Here is a 27,293-nt window from a genome sequence, read left to right as displayed (position 1 = left end):
CCAGTTTTCATTGTTGACTCATTAAGTTTGCATTATAGTAAACCTTCAACCTCCACTTGGTTCTTTGTCATATTACTTGTTTATAGTTATGTTTTCTATTCTATACTCATTCTATGAATTTTTAAAATTAAATTCAAAATTCCACATGTATTTTTATTCATTTTTTATCCCATTTGACTAAGATCATTTTTAGTTTATTAAAATTTCTTATAGATTCTAATTCTTTCTTCAGAATTCAAATGATCTTGGAGGGCTTATCTTTTACCCTGAGATATCCATAAAATTCATTGGTTTAATTTGTCAATTGCTATACTTCAAAATGATTGATTTCCTTTGTAAGAGTATATATTTTATTTTGCACATATATTATTCTGAAAATGAACCAATAGGTTGAACCAGATTGCACTAGAGATCCATGACACAAAGAACTCCAGAAGTAGAACATTAGGTAATTCTTATGAGATAAAAGTCATTGGGAGAAAATTCAAAGTTATGTCCTTAAGTACAAAAATTCAGTTTCACTATCTTAAAACGGGGTAGGTAATATATTCTGAGAAAGCTATGGGATGTCTGATGGATTATAAACTCAATATTACTAAATATTAAATGCATCAATATGAAAAAATAAAACAACAAATTGATCTTGATCAATTTATACAGGCTTCTCTTGAAAGACATGTATAATCCTGAGAAGGGAAGCCAGGACAATGAAGCACTGGAATCCATGGCCTATGAGGTCTCTGAAGGAATTGAGAATGTTTAATAACATTAAAAGAATCTTATTTAACTATCCTATATGTTGTTTATTAGGTATTCTGTTGTATTCTGTCCTCTTATAAACAGTCATTTATTAATCTGTTGATCTGCCATACAAATCTACTATATATTATGTATATGTTTTGGATGTTTCACTGTTCCACATTTTTTTTCAATTTAGAAAAGGTTTATTTTTCCATCAAAAATGTTATCAGCAATGTCAATGTGTTTGCTAAAGGGCATAGAGTTTGGCAACTTTTCTGAATATATAATGAAATAGAAATCATTGAGCTTCAAATTTAGTTAAATTTAATAAGCACTTATTATATTTATTATTATATTTATTAATAAGCATATATTATATCTCTACTATGTTCAACACTAAAAGAAAAATAAGAACTCTACAATTTGTCCACAGCAGGACAGTTTGTCCATCCCTAAGAAAGCAGCAATTGACTCCATCAAAAATAAAATACAAACAAAACTTAGAGGGATATAGAATTCTTGGCTTGGTAGGAATGCAGATGAGATTCATTTTTTATACTTACAGTAACAATCCAAAACACTTTTATGATATGCTGAAAGGCTATTTATGGGCCAAAGATCTATAGTTCATCTCAGCCACTCAGGACTGATGGAATCACATTGGTTAGTAATAAGGGCATGATCCTGGAGAAAATGGGCTGAATACTTCCATAATATTCTCAAAAACCATCAGACAATGCTAAAGCCATTAACCATATACCTAAGGTTGAATTCAGTCCCCCTCTATCCAAATTTCCAACTGAAGAAGTACTGAATGCTATGAGGCTCCTCTTGTGGTAAAACATCTGGTACCAATTCAGTTCCAGCTGACATTTACAAGATAGGGGACCACTACTCATATGAAAGCTAACTAAAATCTTCCTGGCAAAAGGAAGTTATCCCCTCGGTTGGTTGGTTGTTGTCCTTTGTTCTTGAAGAGGACTGAAATGACATCACTATATTAGAGTCTTGTTACAGTGTATCGTACTGTGGCTGATCAGCCTAATGTGAGCTCAGAAGGCTCTGCCACAGGTCAGACACAAATAGTCCTCATGAGCATTTGAGATGGATACTCCAACCTTGCAAAATCACTTTTCTTCTGAGCTTATTCACTTCTGCTTTGCTCACAGCATTTTCTTTCATGAGGGCACGTCATACTGGACAGTCCTGAGCCAGTGTCTCCCATGTCGTGTCTCCCAGACACTGAAGCCCTTTCTCAAATGAACTGCCAAGTGTTCCAACTCTATTGCACAGCTCTATAGGGCCAGCCACGTTGTTTGAATGCCAAATGTACACTTGCCCCCACTCCCCCCCCAAAAAAAAAAAAAGATTACTTTATGGAGAACTCATACAGGGCAAGGATTCACAAGGTGGTCAGAAAAAGCAATACAAGGACTGTCAAGAACTTTAGAATCCCCCATGAATTCAAGGATGTCTCCACTGAGCAACTCTAAAGAAAAGAGAAATAATTGTTCTGTGACAATCACAGAGAGGGCTCTCTCCTAGTTATTTCCAGAAAGATTCTTGCCAGAGTCCTTCTTATAGACAGATCCTTCACGTGAAAGATGAAGGATGGTCATCTACCTGAGAGCCAGTGTGATTTCAGAAAGTATAGAGGAATAGTTAGTTGATGCCAAGATCAGAATAGAGGTCTGTATGCAATGTTCATCAATCTGACTAAAGACTTTGATACTATTAGCCTTGAGAGTTTGTGGAGGATCATGACAAAATGAGTTTGCCTGAAAAAGTTAAATACTATCATATGCCAGTTTCATGACAATATACTTGTACAAGTTTAGGATAATAGATATTGCTCTTACATTTTCTCAGACACCAATGGTGTGAAGCAGAGCTGTGTGCTTGCTCTCATGCTTTTTAGCATGATGTTTTTTAGTAATATTTTTGGCCTCTTCCAACAAGGATGAAAACAGCATCAAAGTCAGCTATCACACTGATGGTAAACTGTTTAATTTGAAAAGACTACAGACAAGACTAAAATGGAGGGAGACTTTTTTGTTTACATCTGATTATACATTCATTGCAGGTTCTGAAGCTGAGATATAACAGAATATGTATCAATTCTTTGTCATTTGTGCCAATTTTGGTTTGACAACATTAAGAAGCAGAAGTTCTCTACCAGCCAGCAGTGTACTATCTATCTATGAAACCATCAGTGACTGTAAATGGAGAAATGCTGAATGTTGTGAATAATATCATTTACTTTGGTAGTCAGCTTTCCAGGGATAGGCACATAGATGATTAGGTTAATGCAAGTATTGCGAGAACTAGCTCAGTGTTTGAAAGGCAGACACGGTTTTTTTTCTTAAACTGAACAGTCAAGCATTCAAACTCTACTGCAGAGAGCAGAGCTCCACTGGGCTGGCCATGTTGTCTGAATGGCAAACTTCAGTTGCCTTAAACTCTATTTTATGGAGAACTAAACACAAGGCAAGTACTCACATGGAGATTAGAAGTGACAAAAAGCATTCTCAAGTCTCTCTGAAGAACTTTAGAACTGATTGTGATATGGGAGACACTGGCACAGGTCCATCCAGTGTGATGTGCCCATATTAAAGAAGACACTGTGTTCTATGAGCAAAGCAGAATTGCAGTACCTGGAAAGTAATGTGAATTGTGCAAATTTAAAGGCATCTCCACTTCAAATGTTCAAATAAACTATTTGAGCCAAACCTTTGGTAGAGCTCTTATTGGTCTGATAAGCCCCAATCAAACACCCTACATGCTGAACCTTAATATAGTAATATCATTTTGGTTTTCTTTAAGCATGACAACAGCCAAACAATTAACCAGTAGTCCTCAAACTTTTTAAATAGGGGGCCAGTTCACTGTCCCTCAGACTGTTGGAGGAACGGACTATAGTAAAAACATAACCTCACACTCTGTCTCCACCCCTCAGCCCATTTGCCATAACCCAGCAGGCCGCCTAAACATCCTCAGCAGCTGCATCTGGCCACGGCGTAGTTTGAGAACCTCTGAATTAGACAATGGAATGTCAAAATAAAATAAAAATAAGTCCTTGATAACTTTGACTTAGAAAGCTACAAATTAACATCATGTCACATTTTATTTTTACTTCTCTTACAGTTTACTTATACTTTATACTCCACCTAGTGCTCTTTAATCTAGTAACATTGACCTTCTTGCATTCCTCATATAAGTCACTTTATCTCCTGACTATTGGCATTTTTTCTGCCTTTCCTTATTCCCAAAATTCTCTTCTTTCTCATCTCCTAGCTTCCCTGGCTTCATTCAGATCCCTTGGTGCCCAAATCTCTGATACTTTCCCCGTACACCATATTGCTTATTTATATTATTTAGCAATAAATAAACCATTCTTCACAGAATGAAAGGTGGAATAAAAAAGTTATTGCAATATAACCATGGATTGAAAATAATAATATAAGCACAAGTTAGCATCAAGAAAATGCTGACAATTCTGTCACTTTTATTAGTGGCTCTTCATCAGGCACATTACAATGTAACAATGATGATCTCATCAGATCAAAAACAGATTGGTAAAATTTGTTCTGAACCAAGTTTGTTCTGAATTAAAGTTATTTGAAATGTGGATTTAAATTCACTACTGTTAGTGATAACTTCTTCCTAAGTGTATATTATGCCTTGAAATTTTAGCTAATAATAATTTTATTCCATCAACAAGTTAGCATGATGTTTTAAAACTAAGCTTTTATTGCCAAAACTGTTTCACCTGAAAAAAAAATTTAAATGTGCCCACTTAAAACTTGGAAACAAATCTTTTTAACCTATTTAAAATTCTTATATACAAAAAAAAAAAAAAATTCTCACATAACACCTTCCAGGGAGTGTGCAAGAACAAAAGATTGATATCAATAAAGATATCAATTTGGTAGTCAAAGTATATTGAAAGGTTTGTATAATTGGTGGAAAGGATTGAAAAGTAATAACAGTTTGCATTTATATAGCACTTTAAGATTTAAAAAGTACTTTACGTGTTATATGGTTCTTTCACTTGCTCAAAATTATGATATTTTGTGAAGCCAGATTACATTAAATGAAGCTACCAATGAACATCTCCTCTTTGCATCCAAGTTATCTTTGTGAAGTATCTTTTTCTGTTATAATAATCATTAAAACTAATGTTGAAATAAAATAAACCTAGAACTAAACTTTCAAATGTCTATCACAAAGTGTTGTCAGGTTTTTCATAAATAATAAAATATATTCAAACTAATAGTAAAAATATTAATTTTTAAACAAGGTTTTGGTATTATTGATAAATGCTTTATCAAAAAACATTTCTCTAATGGAATATTTTTCCTACATGCTATTTAGGATATTTGACTAATATAATAAATAAAGTCATAAGTTACACATTGTTTTGTTTCTTTATTTTATTATAAGCCTTATAGACCATCAAAGAGCAGCAGGAAAACAAATATCTTGGCAAATAATATAGCCTATTTTGGGCTTTATAGAGACAGACTCAAAATATAACAATATTTTTGGAAATATGCCACAGTACTTGATTATATGTAGTCATGTCTGCAAACAGCTGCCAAAAGATCCAATTTTGTTATTTTTGTTATGTTTTAACAGAGAAATTGTGAAACTGGTTGCTCCAAAGATCAGTTTCAGTGTGCTACTGGTCAGTGCATATCAGCAAAATGGAAATGTGATGGACATGAAGATTGCAAATTTGGAGATGATGAGAAAAACTGTGAACCAGGTAAAAATATAGCAATTTTATTTATTTATATATGCCCATTTAGCAGAGAAAATTCAATTTAAGGAACTAGCTGAAAAAAATATGGTATTGGTAAATGAAGATAAGGATTTACTATAGTTAGAAATAATATTGTTTAGAAATAAAATTATCCAGAAATAACATTCAAATAACTTGTAGCTATTTAATTGACATAATTGGTATTAAAGAGGGACAGACAGACACACAAAGTGACAGAAAGAGAGAGAGACAGTAGTGAAAATGTGGATAATTTTTTTTAATGAAAAAATAAATTATGAATATGTAATAGAAAAGTTATCATTCACTTAGTTCAAAATGCATCTATATATCTGAAGTATTCAGTAAGAAAATATAAAAATTCACATAATTAGCTTATGCATTATCCATATATCCATATGCATATGTGTTTATGTCCCATTATTCTCCTTATTAGCTTTAGATACTAGCAACTAGGCATTATTTAGTTTTTCCTTAACTGGGGAAAACACCTAACTCTTGTGTGACTTAATCTCTTTAGTTTTCTCTTTGCAAAGCAAGGGCTTTAGTGAGTTAGTGGGCAGTCCCACTTCCTTGCTAGGCTTTGGGGGGTCAGAAAACTACTCTCCTGCTTTTTTCATCTTATGGAATTTACAGAAACATGTCTCTCCTCATGATATTTCATTGATGACTATCATTTTCAGTACTGATGTACTTTCACTCATGCCCTTAACTCAATAGTCACAATGAATCCTTGGTCCCCATTATTGGTTCCAGACTGACTATCTTTCTCTGTCTCTGTCTGTCTGTCTGTGTCTCTCTCACACACATCCCCACACACACACACCACCATCACTATACAATCTTTTACCTTTTGAGATTTATGAAAACTAAATTCATCACTAAGTCCTGATTCTAGTTGTCACTATCTGCAAACTCCAGGACATTCCCTTGCCTTTCTCAAGCAGTCCTATGCTGAGTCTAGCCCAACTGCTCTCATTCTAGGAGCCTTCAACATGCATTCTCATGCTTCTTCCATCTGCTCCCCCCATGATCAATTTCTCCACTCCACTCCATCTGCACATGGGCGTTATCACACTCTTGATCTGGCCATTATCAACAAGTTCTATTCCCATGCTTTTAAACTCTTGAATTTCTTTATCTGATCCCTAATCATATATCTTTACATATCTCCCTATCCTTACTCTGCCTAAACATACTCTTTGTCTTCACTGTGACCTCGAGCCCTTCTATCTCCCAGAGTTATCTTTGACCTTTTCTCTATTTGGGTTTCTCTCTTTCTCCACTAAAAATCCTTGAAAAATCCAATTATTCCTGATCCTTATACTTCATCTACTTTCCTTCTCTTCTAAGATTTCTTTAGTCTACCTTCCAGTCCTACCACTTAACTAGACCTACTTTTCTCCAGAAGTTCTTTGTGTTGTATAGTTGTAAAATCAGTTCATCTTTTCTCAGTTCTCACTTTTTACTTTTCCGCATTATCTGACATTGTTGATTACCATGGACACTTTCTAAAAAGTCAAATAGATTTTAAAATGCTCCATACAATCTGGAGAAAGGAAGAAATGTCCTTTTAAAAGAGGTCAATCAACATCAGTTAAGGAAAAGGTCAGGAAATAGATTGTTGCTATTTAATGAGGGAAAATGTATTTTGCTGCTATTAGTCAGAAAAGAGAAGGGGGGGAAAGCTTTCAATAAGTTAACTGGAGAAAAGGAAAAATCTATTCCTTTATGATTAGGGAAACAAATCAGAGGTTTCCTTTTCATTATTGTAAAATCATGTTGAATCATTTTCTTTTCTTTTTTTTCTTTCTGGTTATGAATTGACAGAAAAATCATAAAGCTTGGCAGAGAAAATGAGGGCCTTATGTGACTAGTTATATAAGGGAGAGCTCTCTTCTTAGGGAATCCTATAAAGTCTCCAATGGAAGGAAACTTGCAAGAGCTTTTGATACCAAGCTACCCTGAAGTTTAGAAGGAAAGAGACCCGTGCATTTGGAAGGGCAGTTGATATCTTAGTTTCACTCAAGCAGAGATGGAAATGAGAGTAAAATAAAAAAGTAATCAGTGTGCTTAATTATATATAATTCAATATTAATTATATTACATATTAATTGTACTTGATATATGATGTGTTAATATTGTACAAACATGTTAATTCTAATATAAATAAATCATAAAATAACTAAGGAAAACTATGTATTTTAATATAATTACTATTAGAAACTAGGCATTTTCATTTGGTTGCAGCTTACTTTACAAGCATATCTTTTCCAGTACCATTTAATTTTACATACTTTGGTATTTTTATAAAGAATTTCATTTTTATATTAAAATGCATAAATTGACATGTTTATTGTGATTCATACTTTCAGTAATATATACTTGTAGGTATGATTCTTTTCACTATCAGCAACATAAAACTATAGTCAAAATTTGGTCATAGTTAATGGCCACTTGTCCTAATTATAAATATTAAGGAGGAAATAAATAGTCCCATAATTGTTAGATTGGTAAACCCAAGTTAGCTGAGGCAAATAGGTGGCAAGGTAGAAATAGAGAACCAAAGAAGCAGGCCTTGAATCAGGAAGACTCATATTCCTGAATTCGAATCCAGCTTCGGACAATCACTAGCAATTAACCCTGGGTAAGTCACTATTTGTCTTATTCCTTCATTTGTAAAATGAGCTCGAGAAAGAAATGGAAAACTATCGACAAGAAAGTCCCAAATGGGATCTTGAAAAGTCAAACATGACTAAAATATGACTGATAAAATAACAAATGTAGACCAACAAAGCAATAGCAGATGTCATAATGTATTAAAATTACATAATTCTAAAATTATTTTTGTCATTGAAATTTTTTTTTTTTTGAGAGACGGTAGAGGACTGGGAAATGGAATAAAGTATTGACACTGACCAAAAACATTGCATTCTATTCTCTGGAACAGTATTAGAGAGTCAGATAAACATATTTTGTTTGTTTTCTTATACTTAGAAGTCTTATGAATCCCAGATAGATTTAATGTAATATGAGACAATTAATAGAGTAGCACAATGTTAGATATATAGATTGGAAATTAATTCTCCACTTTGTCCAAAACTTAATTACCAGTTTTTAAACAAGTATTTTACTGTTAAAATCATAACTTTGTTCCTAAATTATGAAAATTATGTTCCCAAATATTTTATCTTGAAAAATGAGAGAATAATGTGACATTAGAAGCAATTGAAAGAATATTGGATTTGGAGTAAGAAAATTGGAATTCAACTTCTAATTATCATTTACTATGTATGTAACTCAGGGCAACTTATTTAATCTTTATAAGATTCACTTTCTTCATGAAAGAAATGAGATAGTCTTTAAAGTCCATTTTGTCTTTAAATCCATGTGTGATGCTCTATTTTTACTAAAACTAATGAGAAATAACTGTTTTGTGCAATTCATTACATTGCAATGCTATTTCAATTATTTGACAAAGTGCTTAATTTTTTAGAATATTAACCATTTAAAATTAAAAGAGAAAATAATTGAATAACAATCCCAATGATTATTTTTTTCATTACTATTTAATGTTAAAATTATTTTGAATCTATTATGCAATTCTATTAGATTAAGAAGTAATGTTTAACAGTGGATAAAAAGTGTACACTCTTTCCAAAAGTTGGATATTTTGTCTAATAGTAACATTTTATTTTTAATCAGCTTCTCCTACGTGTTCATCAAGTGAGTACATATGTGCCAGTGGAGGATGTATCTCAGCCTCTTTAAGGTGTAATGGAGAATATGATTGTGCAGATGGCTCAGATGAGGTAAAAGAAAAACATCATTTAACTATAATGCTTATATCATTTGACTTTAACTTTTGGATAATGAAAGTACAATAATTTCAATGAGATTAATGTGAAAACAAAGAACATTATTATTGATGAAATCATAAGTTCCACAGTATTTTCCAAAATGGAGGACATATTTGTTAGGTTAAAGGACAACTTAAAGTATAATGAGACTCTAGAAGTATTGGCTACGTGTTTGCTCCATTTGTGACTGTATTATATCAGTAATGATATCAGTACAAAACCATATTTTCACAGATGGAATGTGTAACTGAGTGCAAAGAAGATCAATTTCGATGTAAAAACAAAGCCCATTGTATCCCTATCAGATGGCTATGTGATGGAGTCCATGACTGTGTAGATGGCAGTGATGAAGATCACTGTGACAGAGGTAAGAAATTCTTTTTAATCCTGTAATGATGAAAGGTATGTGAAATTACTTTGTGAAATACAATACAAAATACACAATACAAATAAATTTAAGATATATTACTACTCTTTATTGAAGTGTAAAGTTATATTGCCATTTTTTATTTGTTAAATGATCTTTCTCCATTTTCTTTATTTTCATTACATTAACATTTATTAGAATATGGTACCAACTTACTTCATATATAATATTAGCATCTCCTATATTAGTATAATTGCCAGGTGCATTTCAATATGCTAACATATTGGCATCCTCTACTCAAAGATAATAGATGGGTAGCTAAGTTGCTCAATAGATAGAGTGCTAAGCCTGAAGTCAAGAAATCATCTTCATGAGTTCATATATGGCCTCACACATTTATAGACTGTATAACTCTGATCAAGTCATTAATCTCGTTTGCTTCTGTTCCTCGTCTATAAAATGATCCGAACAGAGAAATGGTAAACCACTCTAGTATCTTGAGTAAGAAAATGTGAAATCAGACAACTGAAAATGACTGAACAACAGCAAGAACAACAACAAAAATCATAGACTGATTTAATTATAAAACTGAAAGAGACTTTAAAGAACACAAACCTGGCCCAAAACTTATAATAATCCTTAGCATTAGAAGATTCAGTCATAAAAAAAAAAAAAAAAAATCTCCCCCTTGTCACTTCCACTCTAATTATAAAGATGAGGCCTTCAAAATAAGTAAAAAATATAACAGTTCCATTGAAAATAAAGACTATGTAAAATTGTTTTGGGTTTAGATTGTCTGATTCTGAGAGGAGAAGGATGAGGTGCCTCACCAATACAGTTTTGCTGTCTATTTCTTCCTGTAACTGGTTTAAAATATTCTCTAGGGCTTTGGCTGCTCAACCTCTTAGTACATACACATTTATTATCTTTAGTACCTCATTGTTTATGGCCCTTTATCAAGATGTACTTTCTCTCCTTATTTTATTTATTTATTTATTTTTTGCTGAGGCAATTGGGATTAAGTGGCTTGCCCATCACACAGCTAGGAAGTGTTAAGTGTCTAAAGCCAGATTTGAACTCAGGCCCTCCTGACTTCAGGACTGGTGCTCTATCCACTGTACCAGCTTGCTGCCTCTCCTTATCTCTTTTAGTAAGATCTTATAGATCTCATTAAATTTTATTAGATTTATTAAGATTAAGATTAATTTATTATTAATAATATTATTATTAATAAGATCTTATTAAATCACATGTGCTTTATTTGAGATCACTATGGCTACTTCTGCTTTTTTTTACTTCAACTGAAGGATAATAGATTCTATTCCAGCCTCTTACCTTTACTCTGTGAGTCTTTCCATGTCTGATGTGTTTCTTGTAAACAATATATTGCAGGATTTTGTTGTTTAATCCACTCTGTTATTTGTTTCCACTTTATTGGAGAGTTTATCCCATTCACATTCACAGTTATTATTACCAGCTTTGTATTTCCCTCCATTCTATTTTTTCCCCTGTATATACTTTTCTTTTTTTCCACCCTGTCCTTAGTATGTTTTTTACCCACCCTGTTACCGTATCTTTTATCACCCTTCCCCCTTCTCTTACCTTTTACTCTAGTATTACTCCTCCCTTCTATCCTGACCCTCCCTTTTCTTTCCTCTTTCTCCTCTTACTTCTTTAGAAGGTCAGATAAATTTCTATATCCAACTGAATGATTAAGTTAATCCCTTTTAGAGCCAAAATTGAGATCAAACTTCTTTCTCCATTCTTTCCCTAGATTGTAACAGTTCTTTTGCACCTATTCATGTGATCTAACTGTCCCATTATCTCTCCTTTCTCTTTTCCAATACAGATCTTTTTCTACCCCTTAATGTCTTTTTCTTTGATATCACATCAGAGTCCATTCACAACCACATCCAGTCCATGTGATGCTCCCACTCTTATCTGAAACATATAGTTCTTAAGAGTTACAGACATTGTTTTCCCATCTAAGAATATAAAGTTTAATCTTTAATATATTTTCCCTGTTTACCTTTCTATGTTTCTCTTGAATCCTGTGTTGTAGATTAAATTTTCTGTTTAGTTCTGTTTTTATTTTTATTTTTTTTAGAAAGGATTGAATGTCTCTTACTTCATTGAAGATCCATTGCCTCCCCTGAAAGATCATGCTGAGTCTCACTGGGTAGTTAATTCTTGTTTATAACACTAGGTCCTTTGCTTTCTAGAATATGGGATTTCAGGCCCTTTGATCCTTTATTATAGAAGCTGCCAGATGCTGGGTAATGCTGATGTTTGTTCCTTGATGTTTGAAATGTTTTTGTCTGGAAGCTTGCAATATATATATATATATATATATATATATATATATATATATATATATATATATATATATTTTTTTTTTTTTTTTGAGAGTATAGTTGCAGAGTTTTGCAACAAGATACCTTGGGATTTTCCTTGTGGAATCTCTTTCCAAAGGTGATCCATGGATTCTTTCAATAAGTATTTCCCCTCTCTTTCTAGAATATTAGGGCAGTTTTCTTTAATAATCTCTTGAAGAATGCAATTTAGGTTCTTTTTTGGATCATGGTCTTCAAATAGGCCAATGATTTTTAAATTGTCTCTTCTGGATCTATTTTCTAGGTCAGTTGTTTTTCTAATGAGATATTTCACATTTTCTTCCATTTTTTTTTCTTTTTTAGTTTGATTGTTATTATCTTACATTTGCCTTATTTTAATTTTTAATGGGCAATTTTCTTAAGTTAGCTTTTGTATCTCTTTTTCCATTTAATTAATTCTAATTTTTAAGGAGTTATTTTCTTCAGACATTTTTTCCTTCCTTTTTTTTCCCCCCAAAATTGGTACATTTGTTAAAATTCCATATCACTAGTATTCTCAGCAATCACACCTGCAGATTCTTTCAATATCTAAATTATGGTTCATTTGGCCCAGATCACTTGAATTCAGGAAGATGATTTTAGAAGGCGATAGCATTTATTAAACACTACATATATTAGGCTACCTACTCAGTGTTTTATAAAAATCATATACATTTATGGTTATTATTATATATGTTATAATAATTCCTAACTGATTCATCAGAATTAAAGTAATTTGGGTAAATTTGTCATCAGAGGACATAGAGGCAGTAGAAAAACATTAATGATGCAAAAGTAGAGGAGTTGATTGATGAAACAAAGATATGAAAGAGGCATATAAGATGTAATATGGAGCATAAATGAGGAGTCAGCCTTAGGAATGAGGAGAAATGTTTATTTCATATGAAGCAAAGCAAGAAGAAAAAATGATTTAAAGTATAGAAACTTGAAGAAAGAGTGGAGAATTTTTATGTTTGTACGTATTATCAATAAAGGAAGAGACAAGGTCACCTGTTTAGTCAAAAGATATAAAGAAACAATTTTCAGAGGATGAAACTAAAATTATCTATTGATATATGAAAAAAATGCTCTAAATCACTATTAGAGAAACGCAAATTAAACCAACTCTGAGGTACCACCTCATACCTGTCAGACTAGCTAACATGACTGGAAAAGATAATGGTAAAAGATGGAGGAGATAAAAAACTGCAACAGTAATGCATTGTTGGTGAAGTTGTGAAATGATCTTAGCATTCTGGAGAGCAATCTGGAACTATGTCCAAAGGGCTATAAATCTTTGCATACCATTTGATCCAGCATTGTCATTACTGTGTCTGTATCCCAAGGAAATCATAAAGAGAAAAAAGACCACATATGCAAAAATATTTGTAGCTGCTCTTTTTGTGATAGCAATGAGTTGGAAAATGAGTAGATGCCCGTTAATTGGAGATTAGTTGAACAAGTTGTGGTACATGAAAATAATGGAATATTTTTGTTGTATAAAAAATGATGAACAAGCTAATTTTTAGAAAGGCCTAAAAAGATTTACATGACCTGATGCTGAGTAAAACAATCAGAACCAGGAATATATTGTACACAGTAAAAGCAAGAATGTGTGACGATGAATTATGAAAGACTTGGTTCTTCTCAGTGGTTCAGTAATCCAAAGGAATAACAATAGACTTTGGAGAGAAAATGCCATCTGCATCCAGAAAAAAAGTACTAAGGAAACTGAATTTAAATTGACACATCTATGTTCACTTCTTTTTTTCTATTTTTTTAAATATCTCCTATGGTTTTTCCTTTTTGCTCTGATTTTTTTCTCTCACAATATGATCATGAAACAATTGTGTTAAAAATAATAAAAGAGGAGCTGGGGTTTATAAAATAGAGATTAGACCTGTGATTTCATTGGTATAAGGAACTCCAGAGTATGAAAATTCCTATTCCCAGTGCAAGTAAACACTGTCTCCACCTTATATATCTCCTAGTCTAATGCATTGAGGGGTAAAAAAATTGCCCAAGGTCACACAGCCTTGTGACAGAGGCAATGCATGAACCTAGGTTTTCCTGGATTTTAAACTAGTTCTCTCTCCACTAATCAGTGCCACCAATGTTTAAAAAACATCTCAACAACAAAGCAGCAGTGATTACTAAAAGCTAGGAAGTTATATTCAAATATAATTCATGCCTCATTTCCTTTTTTTAACAGTTAAGTTAGCACAGAAAAGAAATATTGTAGCTAACTTTCATTAAGTTAATAATATTTTACTCATTATATTCTAATGGATAATGTGAAAATATTATGTTATTTACAATTTGAAGGATTAAAAAATAAGTTAATGACTGGATTGATGTCTTTCTTGAAAGAATAGATGAAGGCATATTTGGCAGGTTTACCAATTCCTGGTGACATAAAACTAATAGGACTGGACAACGTGTAAAATGAAAATGAAATGTAAAACTGTCACCTTTGGTCACAAACCCAACTCTTTTGCTGTACAAAACATAGTATTCCAAAACCTACAATCCTTCAATATAGTAACTGTTAGGTCTTATGTCTTACATGATAGTTAAATTATGTTTGGTATTTTACCCTCTGGTTGAACTTTGAACCTTGACTATGATATTCCTTCAAATTTCTCCATGGGATTTTTTTTCAGATGGCAATCAGCTGATTTTTTTCCTATTTCTCCTTTGTCTTTTTATTCTAGAACTTGAGGGCAATTTTCTTTGATAATTTCTTGTAATATTGTATCAAGCTTTTTTATCATAATTTTCAGGCAGTCCTACCTCTCATATTACTTACCTCAATCTCCATATCAGTTGATTTTTTTTGGATGACATGTTTCATATTCTCTTTATTATTTTGTTGTGTCTTAGATTATCATTATTTTCTCTTTGCCTAATTCTAGTTTTCAGGGAATTACTTTCTTGAGTTTTTGGTTCTCTATTGCAAGTTGATGTTCTTTTCATAATTTTTACTTTACTGGATTGCTTTTTTTCTCTTATTTTCCTTGATATCTCTTATTTGATTATTAAAGCCCTTTTTAAATTCTTCTAAGAAACATTTTTTGTGCTTGGGACCATTTGCCATATCTCTTTTAAAAAGGAATGGCTTTTTAAAACTCTAATATCTTCCTTTGAATATGAACCCTAATGATTTCTATGCCCATAGTATGGTGGAGTTCTTTCTCCTTTGCCTTTGCTTGCTCATTTATATATATATATATATATATATGTGTGTGTGTGTGTGTGTGTGTGTGTGTGTGTGTGTGTGTATGTATATATATTTTGGTCTTATTTTATTTTTATCACCTATTAGTATGATCAAGTTCTAATGCTGAGGTATGGGGAAGTATGATCTATGCCTCGGGTCCTTTTGCCAATTTTTAGGATCTGTCCTGGATCTCAACCTTGGGCTCTCCTCTCTACTCCTAAGCTTGGGCTACAATGCTTGCTCATACTTTTGCTATGTTACAAATACACTCTTGCCACTCAAAATCAGATATTGAAGAAAATTTATTAAAGAAGAATCTTAAGGAATTGTTTTAATGTTTCTGGCCAGAAAAGGGCCCCACTGCTCTTTGGGAAAAGGGAGCACTGAGCACAGACATGGGAGAAGCTTTATACTTGCTAGTGTGGAGCAGCCCTTCCTTTCAGAGAATGGATTGGTCTGTTTCTTCCGGGTTACAATCTTTCTGGTACACACTCTTCATGTTTCCCTTAAACTATATATAAACATATCCCCCTTCCTCATTATGCATGTCATGTTCAAAAATGGCAGAAAACTGCTCCTGGGGGGTGTGTTGTTTAATATTCAATTTTATTGACCCCAACTAGTTTGGGCTGGATCAGCTATTATCTTCAGTTTGTGGTTTTCTCAAAATCACCAGACTCTTTCTGATTAGTTGAATCCACCTATGCCTTCCTAGCCCGAAATTCCTTGTTTGCTCAAGGCTTCTATTGATCACTATCCCAACCCCACACTACCTCAAAGTTTGCAACACTGTGGAAATCCAACTTTTCAGCATTTGTCTCACCCTCAAATTATTATATTCCCTGGAGTTTCATTTCCCTTCTGTGACTGCCAACTATAGTTGTGTTTTCTGTTTCCTGTAACAGAAACTAGAGGCTCTGCTCCCCTGCCAGTGCCCACAACCAGCAGGAGCCCCAGCACTCCATTACTGCACTCACCAGGTGTGTGCAAGCTTCTCCCACACAGCTACAGTGCAACCTGTGATGTCTGTTTGTGTCCATGAAGGGTGAAAGGTCGTTCAGTCTTCTCCCATTTAGTGCTTAGACCCCCTAACAATGAGAATAAAGTATGTAAGGCAGAAGCTGCCTTTCTATGGGCTGTCCCCAAGGGTTATTATTGTTTATTCATTCAGCAGAGTTGGCCTGGAGATGTTTGCAAATCACGGTGGCAGAAACTACCCCAGGAGGTCTAATCTATCCTTAGATCTGCTTAGATTATTTTAGGAGGACACCAGAGTTTACCTTAATTCTATGTTCCCTCTAAAGCAATTTTCTCTTTTTTTTCCCCCCTTATTCTACAATAAAATCCAAACTCCTTTTACACCTTGCTAGGAAATGGTTGGCTATAATCCCATCATTTTGGGAACACAAAGGCTTCAAGTCTTTTGCTTTTAGGAGTTCTATGCCAAAGAACCCCACTAAATCCAACTTTAGCACGGAGAGATCCCAGAAGTGGAAGGAATGGGAGCAGCAGGTGGGAAAAGGTACCCCTTTGCCAGAGGAAGGGTTGAATTGTTTGTCACAAGTCAGAAATTGTGCTAATTAATCTCCAGTGGAATGAAGCCTGTGAATAGCCCCTGTACTTCAAACTTGAGTGGGATACGAAAACTATCTTTTAAAAATTTATATTTATAAACATATACATATGTGTGTGTGATGTGTTTGAGGTTCAGCACCAAATGAGATTGATGTAGACACCAAATGATGAGACTGAGGAGAGAAATTGACAACTAATGGTGGGGTTTGGTCATGGGAAGAATTCACATTAGCCATTCTCTTTGGCAAAAGGTAAGTATATTATAAAAAGAGGTTACAGACAAAAAGAAGAGATACAATAGATACCAGGAATGATAAATATGAAATAAATTTGGGAGACCATATACTTAGTAAGGAAAGGGGTTTTAATAATTAACAATGGAAAAGACAAGCTCCCTAGTGGAACTTACAATTAAGTAGGAGAAAGAGAACACACCATGAGGTGGGAGTACACCACTGACTGGCAAGCTAAACCCACAGAGGAGTTTAGCACCCTAAAAGAGCTAGTTAGTTATATGACAAGGAGAAAGACACCATGAGACATAGGGTAGGGATGAGAAAAAAAAGGACCAGGAGGCAGAATGTCATGGCGGGCTAACCCAAAAGGATTCAGCAAAGATGGCCTGAGCCATGGAAAGACTTATAAGGTAAATTTAATCTTGAGGGTTTGATATAACTTGATTTATGATTAGATATAGTATCCCCATCAGGGCCCTTCCCTGCTTACTTCAGGGAGTAATCTTATCTTCAGGCTTTCTCTGACAACTCAACCAGTAAGACCTCATCATCATTATCCTCACACACACACACACACACAAACATATACACACACAATTATATACACATATGTATATGCACATGTTCATACACATATAAAATACATACTTCACAACAGATCTTCAACCTATATTTCTAGACTGATTATATATCCCTTTCCTTTATGCACCATGCTGCTATCAAACTAATGTAATTGCTTGCTCCTTGTGTATGACATTTCATCTCTTGTACTGTCCTTTCCACAGGTTTTTTCCATACATCTAAAATCCATGTTTTCCTTGTATGACACTTAGTATTCCTATCTTTCTTCAAGACATCTCAAGAATCACCCTTTCCATGAGGCCTTTCCTGATTACCTGCAGTTATACTCTCCTTGAATCATTTATTTATTTAGATAGATAGATAGATAGATAGATAGATAGATAGATAGATATAGATAGATAATTTATATGAAGGTATGTGTGTATATCCTGTAACCCTTTATATATTATCCCACTAATAGAGTGTTAGACTGTTTTGGCCCTTATTTCTATCCATCGTGTCTAGCATAGTGTCTAGAATATAGGAATGGAGATGGGGACTAACCCTATGATTTTACTGGAATAGAAAAAAAGTCTGGATAAAGAAACTCTAAATTACGGCTAAATAAATGTTTACCACTTTTTTTTGTTTGATTGAATGTCAACAGTGTGATATGGCAGAGAAAAAAAAATCTGAGGCAGTCTTCAGTTGTAGTGAGAGTCATAATATAGTCAGAACATCAGCAGTAGCTATGAATCTGCTATATTATGGCCACATCTAGAATAGTATCTCTACTTTGGGATATCTCATTTAAGGAAGGATATTAACAAGTATACAAAAAAAGGCTTTCTGGCAAAGGGACTAGAGACAATATTTAAAGAAGATATATTTAGAGGACTGGAGATGTTAGTTCAGAGAAGAAAAAAATTAGGAAACACATAGTAATCTTCAAATATTTAAAAAATTTAAATTAAAATAGTTTAAGTGGAAGGAAGATTTAGATATGTGATGTCAGGCTCCAGAAAAAATAAATAAAAATACGTAGATATTATGGGAAAGGCAGAATTCAGTATGATTTTTAAAAATTTCTAGCAATTAGAACTGTGCAAAAGTCAAATGAGCTATCTTCATTGACAGATTTCCTCTCATTTGAGGTCTTAGGATACAGACTAGATAATCCTTTATTGATACTTCTAGATCATACTCGTTTATCCATCCAGTGGTGAAAATTAGATTAGATGGGCTTTCTAACTTTCTAAATCATATACTCTGTAATAACTATATAAGCCCCCAATTTTTTTTTTTTATTAAAGTCTTTTGTATGGCATTTAAGATTTGGTATGAATGTTTTCTCCTCCATGAAGCCTTCCTTGATTTCTTCAGCCAAAAACAATTTTCCTTTCTTAAAAATTTGTTTATCACTTTGCTATTATATTAAAGGGCATGTTTTCACATTTTATTTCATATTGCAATTATCTACACATATATGTTATGTTTTCTCTTAAATTTTTCATTTCCTTAGGGAGTGTATCTTTTTGTATCCTTCCCTAAGCAGCTCTTTGCAAGGGCATTTTAATGATCATTACAATTTTGTTTTGTTTTAATAGATAAATCATCTAATTGAATACTTTCCTTTTTAATTGAGTGAATTAAGGAAGAGGAAGGCCAACTGACTTTTTACAACAGTTTATTTAATTGCAGAATTGTGACTTCTGCCCAAGTCTCTTGGATAAGCCATTTCCCCTTTATTGTTCTATCATTGTAAACATTCTCATCATCATCATCATCATCATCATCATCATCATCATCATCATCATCATCACAGTATTTCTACTTGGAAACAACAAGAATAAAACCTTTGTAATCCATATAGTTAAGTAACATTATAAAAGTAAAACTAATAAAATATATAATTGAATTATTTCCTATGCCATAGGTCCTTTAAATAAACTCTAGGTTTATATTAAACACCAAAATAACCAGTGGGATGGTTCAAGTGATTCAGAGTAGCAATAAGAAATAATTATTCAGTGTTGTTAGAGTGATAAAACATCTGAATGACTAATTAAAACTTTGTATGTTAAAATGTCTCAGTATGGTATGAATTGAATCAGCTACATTCAGCAGGCATATATCAATTTTCTTAATTATTATTTTAAACAAACCAAAAAGAAAAATCTTAACATCAAAATAATGTATTTGAAGTCACTAATACAGTTTCTTCAAGACAGTTTCACTCAATTTCTAAAGCAGAAATGAGCAGTGGTATGATGTAGGGACATTCTTAGTTGTCCTGAGCAGTCTATTGCTTAGTTGTGATATAAAGTTAAAAAAATTTTCCCCACATCCTCTTCCCTCTTGGTGTTTTCTGTTTTCAGCCATCCTATGTATCTGTATCCCAGCAACAGAAAAATTCCCCACTGATTTTAAAGAAAAATATTTCTGCCTGTCAGCACAGCACATTTTTTTTAAAATTCAAATTATTTATTTTAAAAAACTTAAGTGTCTTTGCATTTTTGTATTGTAAAGATTGTACAGGATGTGAGTGAAAAATTGAAAAGCAAAAGAAAACTCATCTCACAAATATAAAAAATATAAAAATTGTGATAATATAATATGAAAATTTGGTATAGGGACTTCTGTGCCTCATATTAACAATATTTAATATAATTCTGAATATTACCTGCTTCAAGTGCTAGGCCAAGAAAAAAAAATACATACATATATGTATATATGTATGTATATATATATATATATATGTGTGTGTGTGTATATATATACATATATATAAGAAACTGAAAAAATATGTTCTTAAATTTTTAATTTGTATCTAATATACACTAAATAACAATTTGGATAATATAGAACATAATACAATAATAATTATATGCAATAATCATGTTGCCTTCTTTTCTTATCCAAGGTGGAAATATATGTCGAGCTGATGAGTACTTTTGCAATAATTCTCTCTGCAAACTACATTTTTGGGTGTGTGATGGAGAAGATGATTGTGGAGATAACTCAGATGAAGTCCCTGAAATGTGTGGTATGGTTTTTCAATTACCTCTCTTTTATTTTTCCCTTAAATATAATGTACTTATATGATCAATGAATTGGGACACAATGATAAAAATTTCAATTTGGGGGCCACATGGATGAAAAATTAAAATTATTTCATGACAATTAATAAAAAGATTAATCTTTCATATTTTATGGTTTTCCTAAAGCTGTATTTACACATATTAGTTCTATTTAAAGGTTAGATTCTCTTTTGATTTCAGGCAAAGAAATTATGTAAGGACATTGCCATCACACAAGCTAGTATTAAACAATTACCTGCAGATGAGTGAAAAAGAAGCCTCTGTCTTTGTCTCTCTATCTCTTTGTCTCTCTCTCTCTATCTCTCTGTCTCTCTCATACATGCACACTCACACTTATACATGTGCATATGTATATACACACACACACACACACACAAAATCATCTATCTCCCTCAGTTATCCATGAATATTCAGAGAAGATATAGAATGTAAGAAACATAATTGCTAGGGCAGAAAGGTGACACAATGAGTTATTTAACATTTTAAATCTAGAAATCCAATATTCTACTCTGCAGATGGCTGCTATTTCACTTTATTCCTGCTCTTCATTGACATTTATTTTCACTTTCAGGCTGAACCAATCAACAAACATAATTACACATGTGCAGACCATCAGAATGCTGAATCTTTCATGTTCCCTAGATTCAGTTTGCCCTTTTTTCTCCATTCTTCACTTCAAATAATAGTGTAGAAGCATAATTTCACCTTTAATAGAAAATGCAACTGCTTTGGACACAACTAAATAATACTTAAGGTGAACAGAAAAACCCTAACCAAAGTCCTTGTTCTATTTGTTATGCAAAGTTGAAGCTAAATTTCATGATGGATGATGACATTGGAGACTGACATTTAAGAAAAAATGAAGCAAGATTATTTTCAGGAACAGCATTTACAACTTAAATGTCTCCTTAGAGAATCTTCACTACAGGGACAATAGCTTAGAGACTTACTTCCAATTCCATTCCATTCTTCTCTTTAATCTTAAGAGATTGAAAAGACCTTCTTGAGCTCACTATATTTCTGAATTAGAATAAAATGTAAAAGTTGTGATTGCATGGACCCTATTTTTCCAACCTAGCAGTTTTGCATTACTCAAGATATATTAGGTACATGTATTATGGGGTTTGTATGCATGTGTATCTCTATGTTTTCATTCTTTTTTTAATCTACAGAATTAACAAAGAAAAAGATCACAAATTACTTATTGTAGGATTAAATAATTTAATAAGATATGTTTGAGTCCAACTAGAGTCCAAGAAGGAACTCTAGGGGACAATCTACACAGTGCTGCCCAAAGCCTTAGAATCCCTAGGTTGATACTGTGAAGTCATTATTATATTCTCTGCAATATCACTTTATAGAGAAAGGAAAGAATAGTTGATTCATGAAAGTCAAATCATGGACTCAACAGTGATGTGAGCCATGCTGCAAATATAGCCTAAGAGCTGCATATCTGAGTGGGTTGACTGAACCTATGAAGCAAATTTGGGGGAGTTTGAGTGAGGAGAAGGGGTGCCATCATTGACACCAGGGTGTCATAAAGTCATTATGGTAGGATCAGAGAGATACCCCAGATGCGTACATTTTCCCTTGGTTTTCCTGCATTTGAAACAGAGGTGCAGAACAATGATCATGTTATCTTAGACACTTTTCTAATGCTTTGATTCATAAACAGGCAAAGATAGTGAGACTGAAAAAAAGAAAAAGACAGAAAAAGAGAGGAGGAGAGAGACACTAAGAAAGGTGTGTTTGTATGTGTGTGCACGTATGGGTAGAATTCTTAAATATTTACTATATACCAGGTATTTATAAACTAATACTAATAATTACTAAATTATTAAATCACCTTCTATGCACACACATGTACACAATCAGATAGATATATCTTTTCCAGGGAATGATAGTAGAAAAAATTTTACAGCCCTAATATTTCTAGAGTTGAGTTTTATTTCATTTTCTTTTCAGTAGGTGGCCTGTTTTTCCACATACATTGTGGTGCCTATAACATATGCTCTCAAAATTGTGTGCTGTGTGAAATTGCTCTTTGGGATAGTTAAGTGTCCTGCCACCATGTATAAATTGTAGGCATAATTTAATTTGGCACACTGAGTGAAGTCAGCTAAGATAAGGTATCTAAAAATGAGAGCATGAAGGTTGGCTCTTTTACTTATCTTGAGGTAGGTACTCTATTATACAGTCAAATAATAGATATGCCTGGACTTTATGATGACATTAAAATGAGCTGGGAAACAAATAATGTTTTCTGTGGTTAATAGAAATAATCAGAAGCAGAAGCTTCTAACACTGCATGTTTTTCAGTGTCCACAGATAGACAATTTCCATAGTAAAAAGAGAAGTAGAATATGCATTTGAACAAAAAAAGAAAATCAAAGGAGAAAAAAATGTAACTGAAAACTGTTATATATAACTGTTAAACTGTTTGCACGTGCTCTGTTTGGTGTTTCTTTCTGCAGCAAAGTTTCCTTGTCCGCCCACCCGCCCCCACAGATGCAGAAACAATAGAGTGTGCCTTAGACCTGAGCAGATTTGCAATGAGATCAATGACTGTGGAGATAACTCAGATGAAGATCATTGTGGTGGTAATTCCATTTCATTTGGAATTCATTCCAAACTAATGACAACAGAAAGCTTAATTTAATAGTTATTGGGTTTTGAATTCAAATTTCACTTTTAGATTAGTAAAATGAAAGACTTTTTATAAGTGTATTTCATCAAAGTACTTTGCTTTATGGAAACAGATTAAGATTACTTGAATGTTAGTAAATATGTAGCTTTTGCATAGACTATTTCAAAGATACAATACTAATGTTAGATGTTTATAAAGTACTTTATAATTTCCAGAGCCGTTTATATATGTATACTCTCACAGCAACTGTGTGATGTGAGATTTTTTTATCCTCATTGTGTAGAGGAAGGAAACTGAAGCATAAAGAGCTAAGTGACTTGCTCAGGTTGATGAAGCTATATGGGTCTGAGGCAAGATTTAAACATAAGCCTTTCTTAATCTCAAGTCCAAGATCCTTTCTCTGAACCACCTAGCTGCCTCTCTATGCACATTTTTCCAATGTAGATGTAGACATACTGACATATATACACATAATCACACACATCCACAATACATATATACACATATTTATAATAGACACACATATACATGTATATATATGCACATATATAAACATGCATATATATATGCACAGATATGTACATATACACATATGTATATAAACACACCATGTGCACGATACGATGCATATGTCTATACATATATAGTCATGCATGAGTGTACGTACCCATATACATGTGTGTACCCACGCACAGACTTATACATACATCTGCATGCAGACTCATACATGCATATATGTATTCATGTAAATATAGGTATGAATGTATACATATGCAGAGTATGCACATATACATATATTCATGTATTTATGCAACCAATATATACATTTAAATATACAGACATACACACATATATACATGCACGTGCATATATATGCGCATATATCCACAAGTGCATATCCATGCACACAAATACATTTATATAGATATATACATGCATATACACATATACATGTATATATCCTCACACATTGTGTATATATATATATATATGTATATATATACATATATATATATATATATATATATATATATATATATATATATATATATATATATATAAACACATGCATGCACACTTCTAGATATATGTATAAACATATATACATAAAGAGACCTAGTTCGCATAGACATATGCACACATGCACACACACACACATATATACACACACATTAGCACCTGCAGACATAGATACAAATATATAAACATATACACATGCACATACACACACACACACATATATATATATATATATATATATACACATAAAATACACATAAACACACACATATATATTATATATATATATAAATACATATATTTATATACATACACACAATACATATATATGTGGGCCCTTGAAGGTCACATATTAACTTAGTTTTAAAAATGTAATATTATCTGTTTTATTATGTATTTATTTATTCTATGAAATATTTCCCAATTCCAATTATATTTAATCTGGTTCTCAGTGTGCTCAGGAGCTTTGACACCACCATAGCCCACGAATGCCATGTCCAACCCTTCTACTATACAGCATCATGTAGTGGACCAGGAAGAAAACTGAGTTAGGGACACAAAGTCCAATCTCTCCTTTGTTATTTGCTTGCCATGAGACCCTGGTCAAATCATTTCACTTCTCTGTGCTTCAGTTTCCTCTTTTGTAAAGTGAAAGGCTTGTCTTCCATGATCTCCAAGATCCCTTCTACATCCAGATTTCTGGTTCTCTGATTTCTTTTGTCATAATAGCTCATTGTTCTCACTTGCATGTAATGAATATCCAATAAATATGTGTTGATTTATCAAATGATTAAACTATTTATTGCATTTGTTTATAATTGTATAGATAAACTTACATATAAAACAAGACCTTGTAAAAAGGATGAGTTTGCTTGTAGTGATAAAAAATGCATACCCATGGAGTTACAGTGTGATCGTTTTGATGACTGTGGAGATGGTTCAGATGAACAAGGCTGCAAAATAGGTGAGTCCACTAAATGTTGAGCTACATTAAATCATGGCAGCCAGGTGACATAATGAACAGAATAGCCAGTCTGGAATCAGGAAGCCTCAGCTTTCCAAATTCAAATCTGGTCTTGGGGAAGTCACTTAACCCTGTTTGCCTCAGTTTCCTGTAAAATATACTGGAGAATGAAATGGTAAACCACTCTTGTACCTTTGTCAAGAAAACTCCATATGGGAAAATGAAAAGTCAGACATGACTGAAAAATGACTGACCAACATTAAAAGTTAAGTAGTTATATAATCTTTGTGGGTAAAAACTAGCATCTCAGAAGAAGGAAAGGACTGCAGAAGTCAAATAGCCCAATCAATATTCAAACATTCTGTCCATTTTTTTTTTAATAGGTCTTCAGTTATAGAAAATTGCTACTTCCTGCAACAAGGCATTCCTATTTGGAATAACAAAAAAATAGTTGGGGACTTAGTGAATTAAATTAGTCTCCCCCAGGACTTCTTTCACTCTTCTGTCTTTATTACTTTGAAAAAAAAAATTAGCTATTTCTTGGAACTTGCTGTAAGCAAAGTCTAAGTGCTTTAAAAAGCCTTGTTAAACCAATCCTTTGTTTTAAGAGTTCCTTAAATTACTTGAAGTAATTAACAGGGGGGGGAAAAAAAGATAACATCTAAGTGAGTATTCTCATTTAACTGGTCTCACTTTCAAATAAGGACTCTAATTTGAGCCTTTAAACCTATGGCCAGATACATTTTATGAAAATGAATAAATGGTCAATTTTCTCTTTCCTATTACTAATAGTTTCTCATTCTTTTAAAATATATTTTCATTCTTCAGGATGAGTTCTAGGAAGTTTTCAGAGTTTTTCAGATCCTATGTGTTAGTAATTTTACATTTTGCTACTATTGAATATCTAATTTTCCTAAATCAGAGAAAATCACTGAGCTCATGACTAAATGACTTATACAAACTGCTTTTTAAATATATATATTAAAAGCAATTGATGTTTTTGAATTTTGGAGGCATTTTCTACAAGTTATTCCTCACTAACTGATGATAAAGAACCCAACAAGAAATGAGCAAACATAGAATGGTAATAGATTCAGTAAAATGGCTATCCAAATCCACCTTTGGAAACTAAGGTAAAACACTAACCCCTGGACGGGCTTAAAAATTGTGCTCACCTTTGAAGTATGTTTCCAAAAAACTGTGTTGCCAGCCATGTCATGCACCACTGCAATGTGTTACAGATTAGAAAGAGATTGAAGAAATACTGCTTTTACTGTAAAGGCCTCTCTATAACCTTTTCTTTTATAAAATAATGCTTTCCCAATAGGAACCCAATCTGGGTTCTCACTAGCAGCAGGTCTTGGTAACAGCTTGAAGTTGTGGCTAATGACACCGTAACATATTGAACCTAAATTATATTAACTGTAAATTAACCCACTTTTTTCTGTTTATGCACCTTTTTTAAGGTCTAAGGGATAATAAGGAATGAAAATTATAATCTTGTGCAATACTAAAAGAACAATCTAGGGAGAAAATTAATATCATTTTCAAATAAAAAAGATTCAAAGTTCCCACATTAGGAATTAGAATATATTATATCTGACCGTACATCTTTAATTCTAGTTCCCAGTGAATATACCTGTGAAGATAATGTGAATCCATGTGGAGATGATGCATATTGCAATCAAACACAAACATCTGTTTTCTGTCGTTGTAAGCCTGGATTTCAAAGAAACATGAGAAACAGACAGTGTGAAGGTATAGTACATTTCGTAAACAACTTGCTCTTAAATTTTGAGGTTATGAGATGAATCCTGAAACTGCTAAATTGTGAGGTGACAGGAGA

The 27,293-nt window shown here is 32.9% G+C and overlaps 1 protein-coding gene across 3 annotated transcripts in view; it reads left to right on the top strand.

Moving 5' to 3' along the window:
• Positions 1–27,293, top strand: part of LRP1B (LDL receptor related protein 1B) — a 2,473,587-nt gene that overhangs the window by 2,268,829 nt on the left and 177,465 nt on the right. For all 3 annotated transcript variants that reach the window (XM_074301983.1, XM_074301982.1, XM_074301981.1), the window contains 7 exons: positions 5,380–5,509; positions 9,230–9,336; positions 9,619–9,751; positions 20,639–20,761; positions 23,291–23,416; positions 25,310–25,447; positions 27,071–27,205. In XM_074301983.1, coding sequence (XP_074158084.1) covers positions 5,380–5,509; positions 9,230–9,336; positions 9,619–9,751; positions 20,639–20,761; positions 23,291–23,416; positions 25,310–25,447; positions 27,071–27,205 — 892 coding nt within the window. The remainder of the gene's footprint in view (positions 1–5,379; positions 5,510–9,229; positions 9,337–9,618; positions 9,752–20,638; positions 20,762–23,290; positions 23,417–25,309; positions 25,448–27,070; positions 27,206–27,293) is intronic.

Source organism: Sminthopsis crassicaudata, chromosome 3 (assembly GCF_048593235.1).
Source record: "Sminthopsis crassicaudata isolate SCR6 chromosome 3, ASM4859323v1, whole genome shotgun sequence".
NCBI lineage: Eukaryota > Metazoa > Chordata > Mammalia > Dasyuromorphia > Dasyuridae > Sminthopsis > Sminthopsis crassicaudata.
This window is presented reverse-complemented; position numbering and strand designations above follow the sequence as displayed.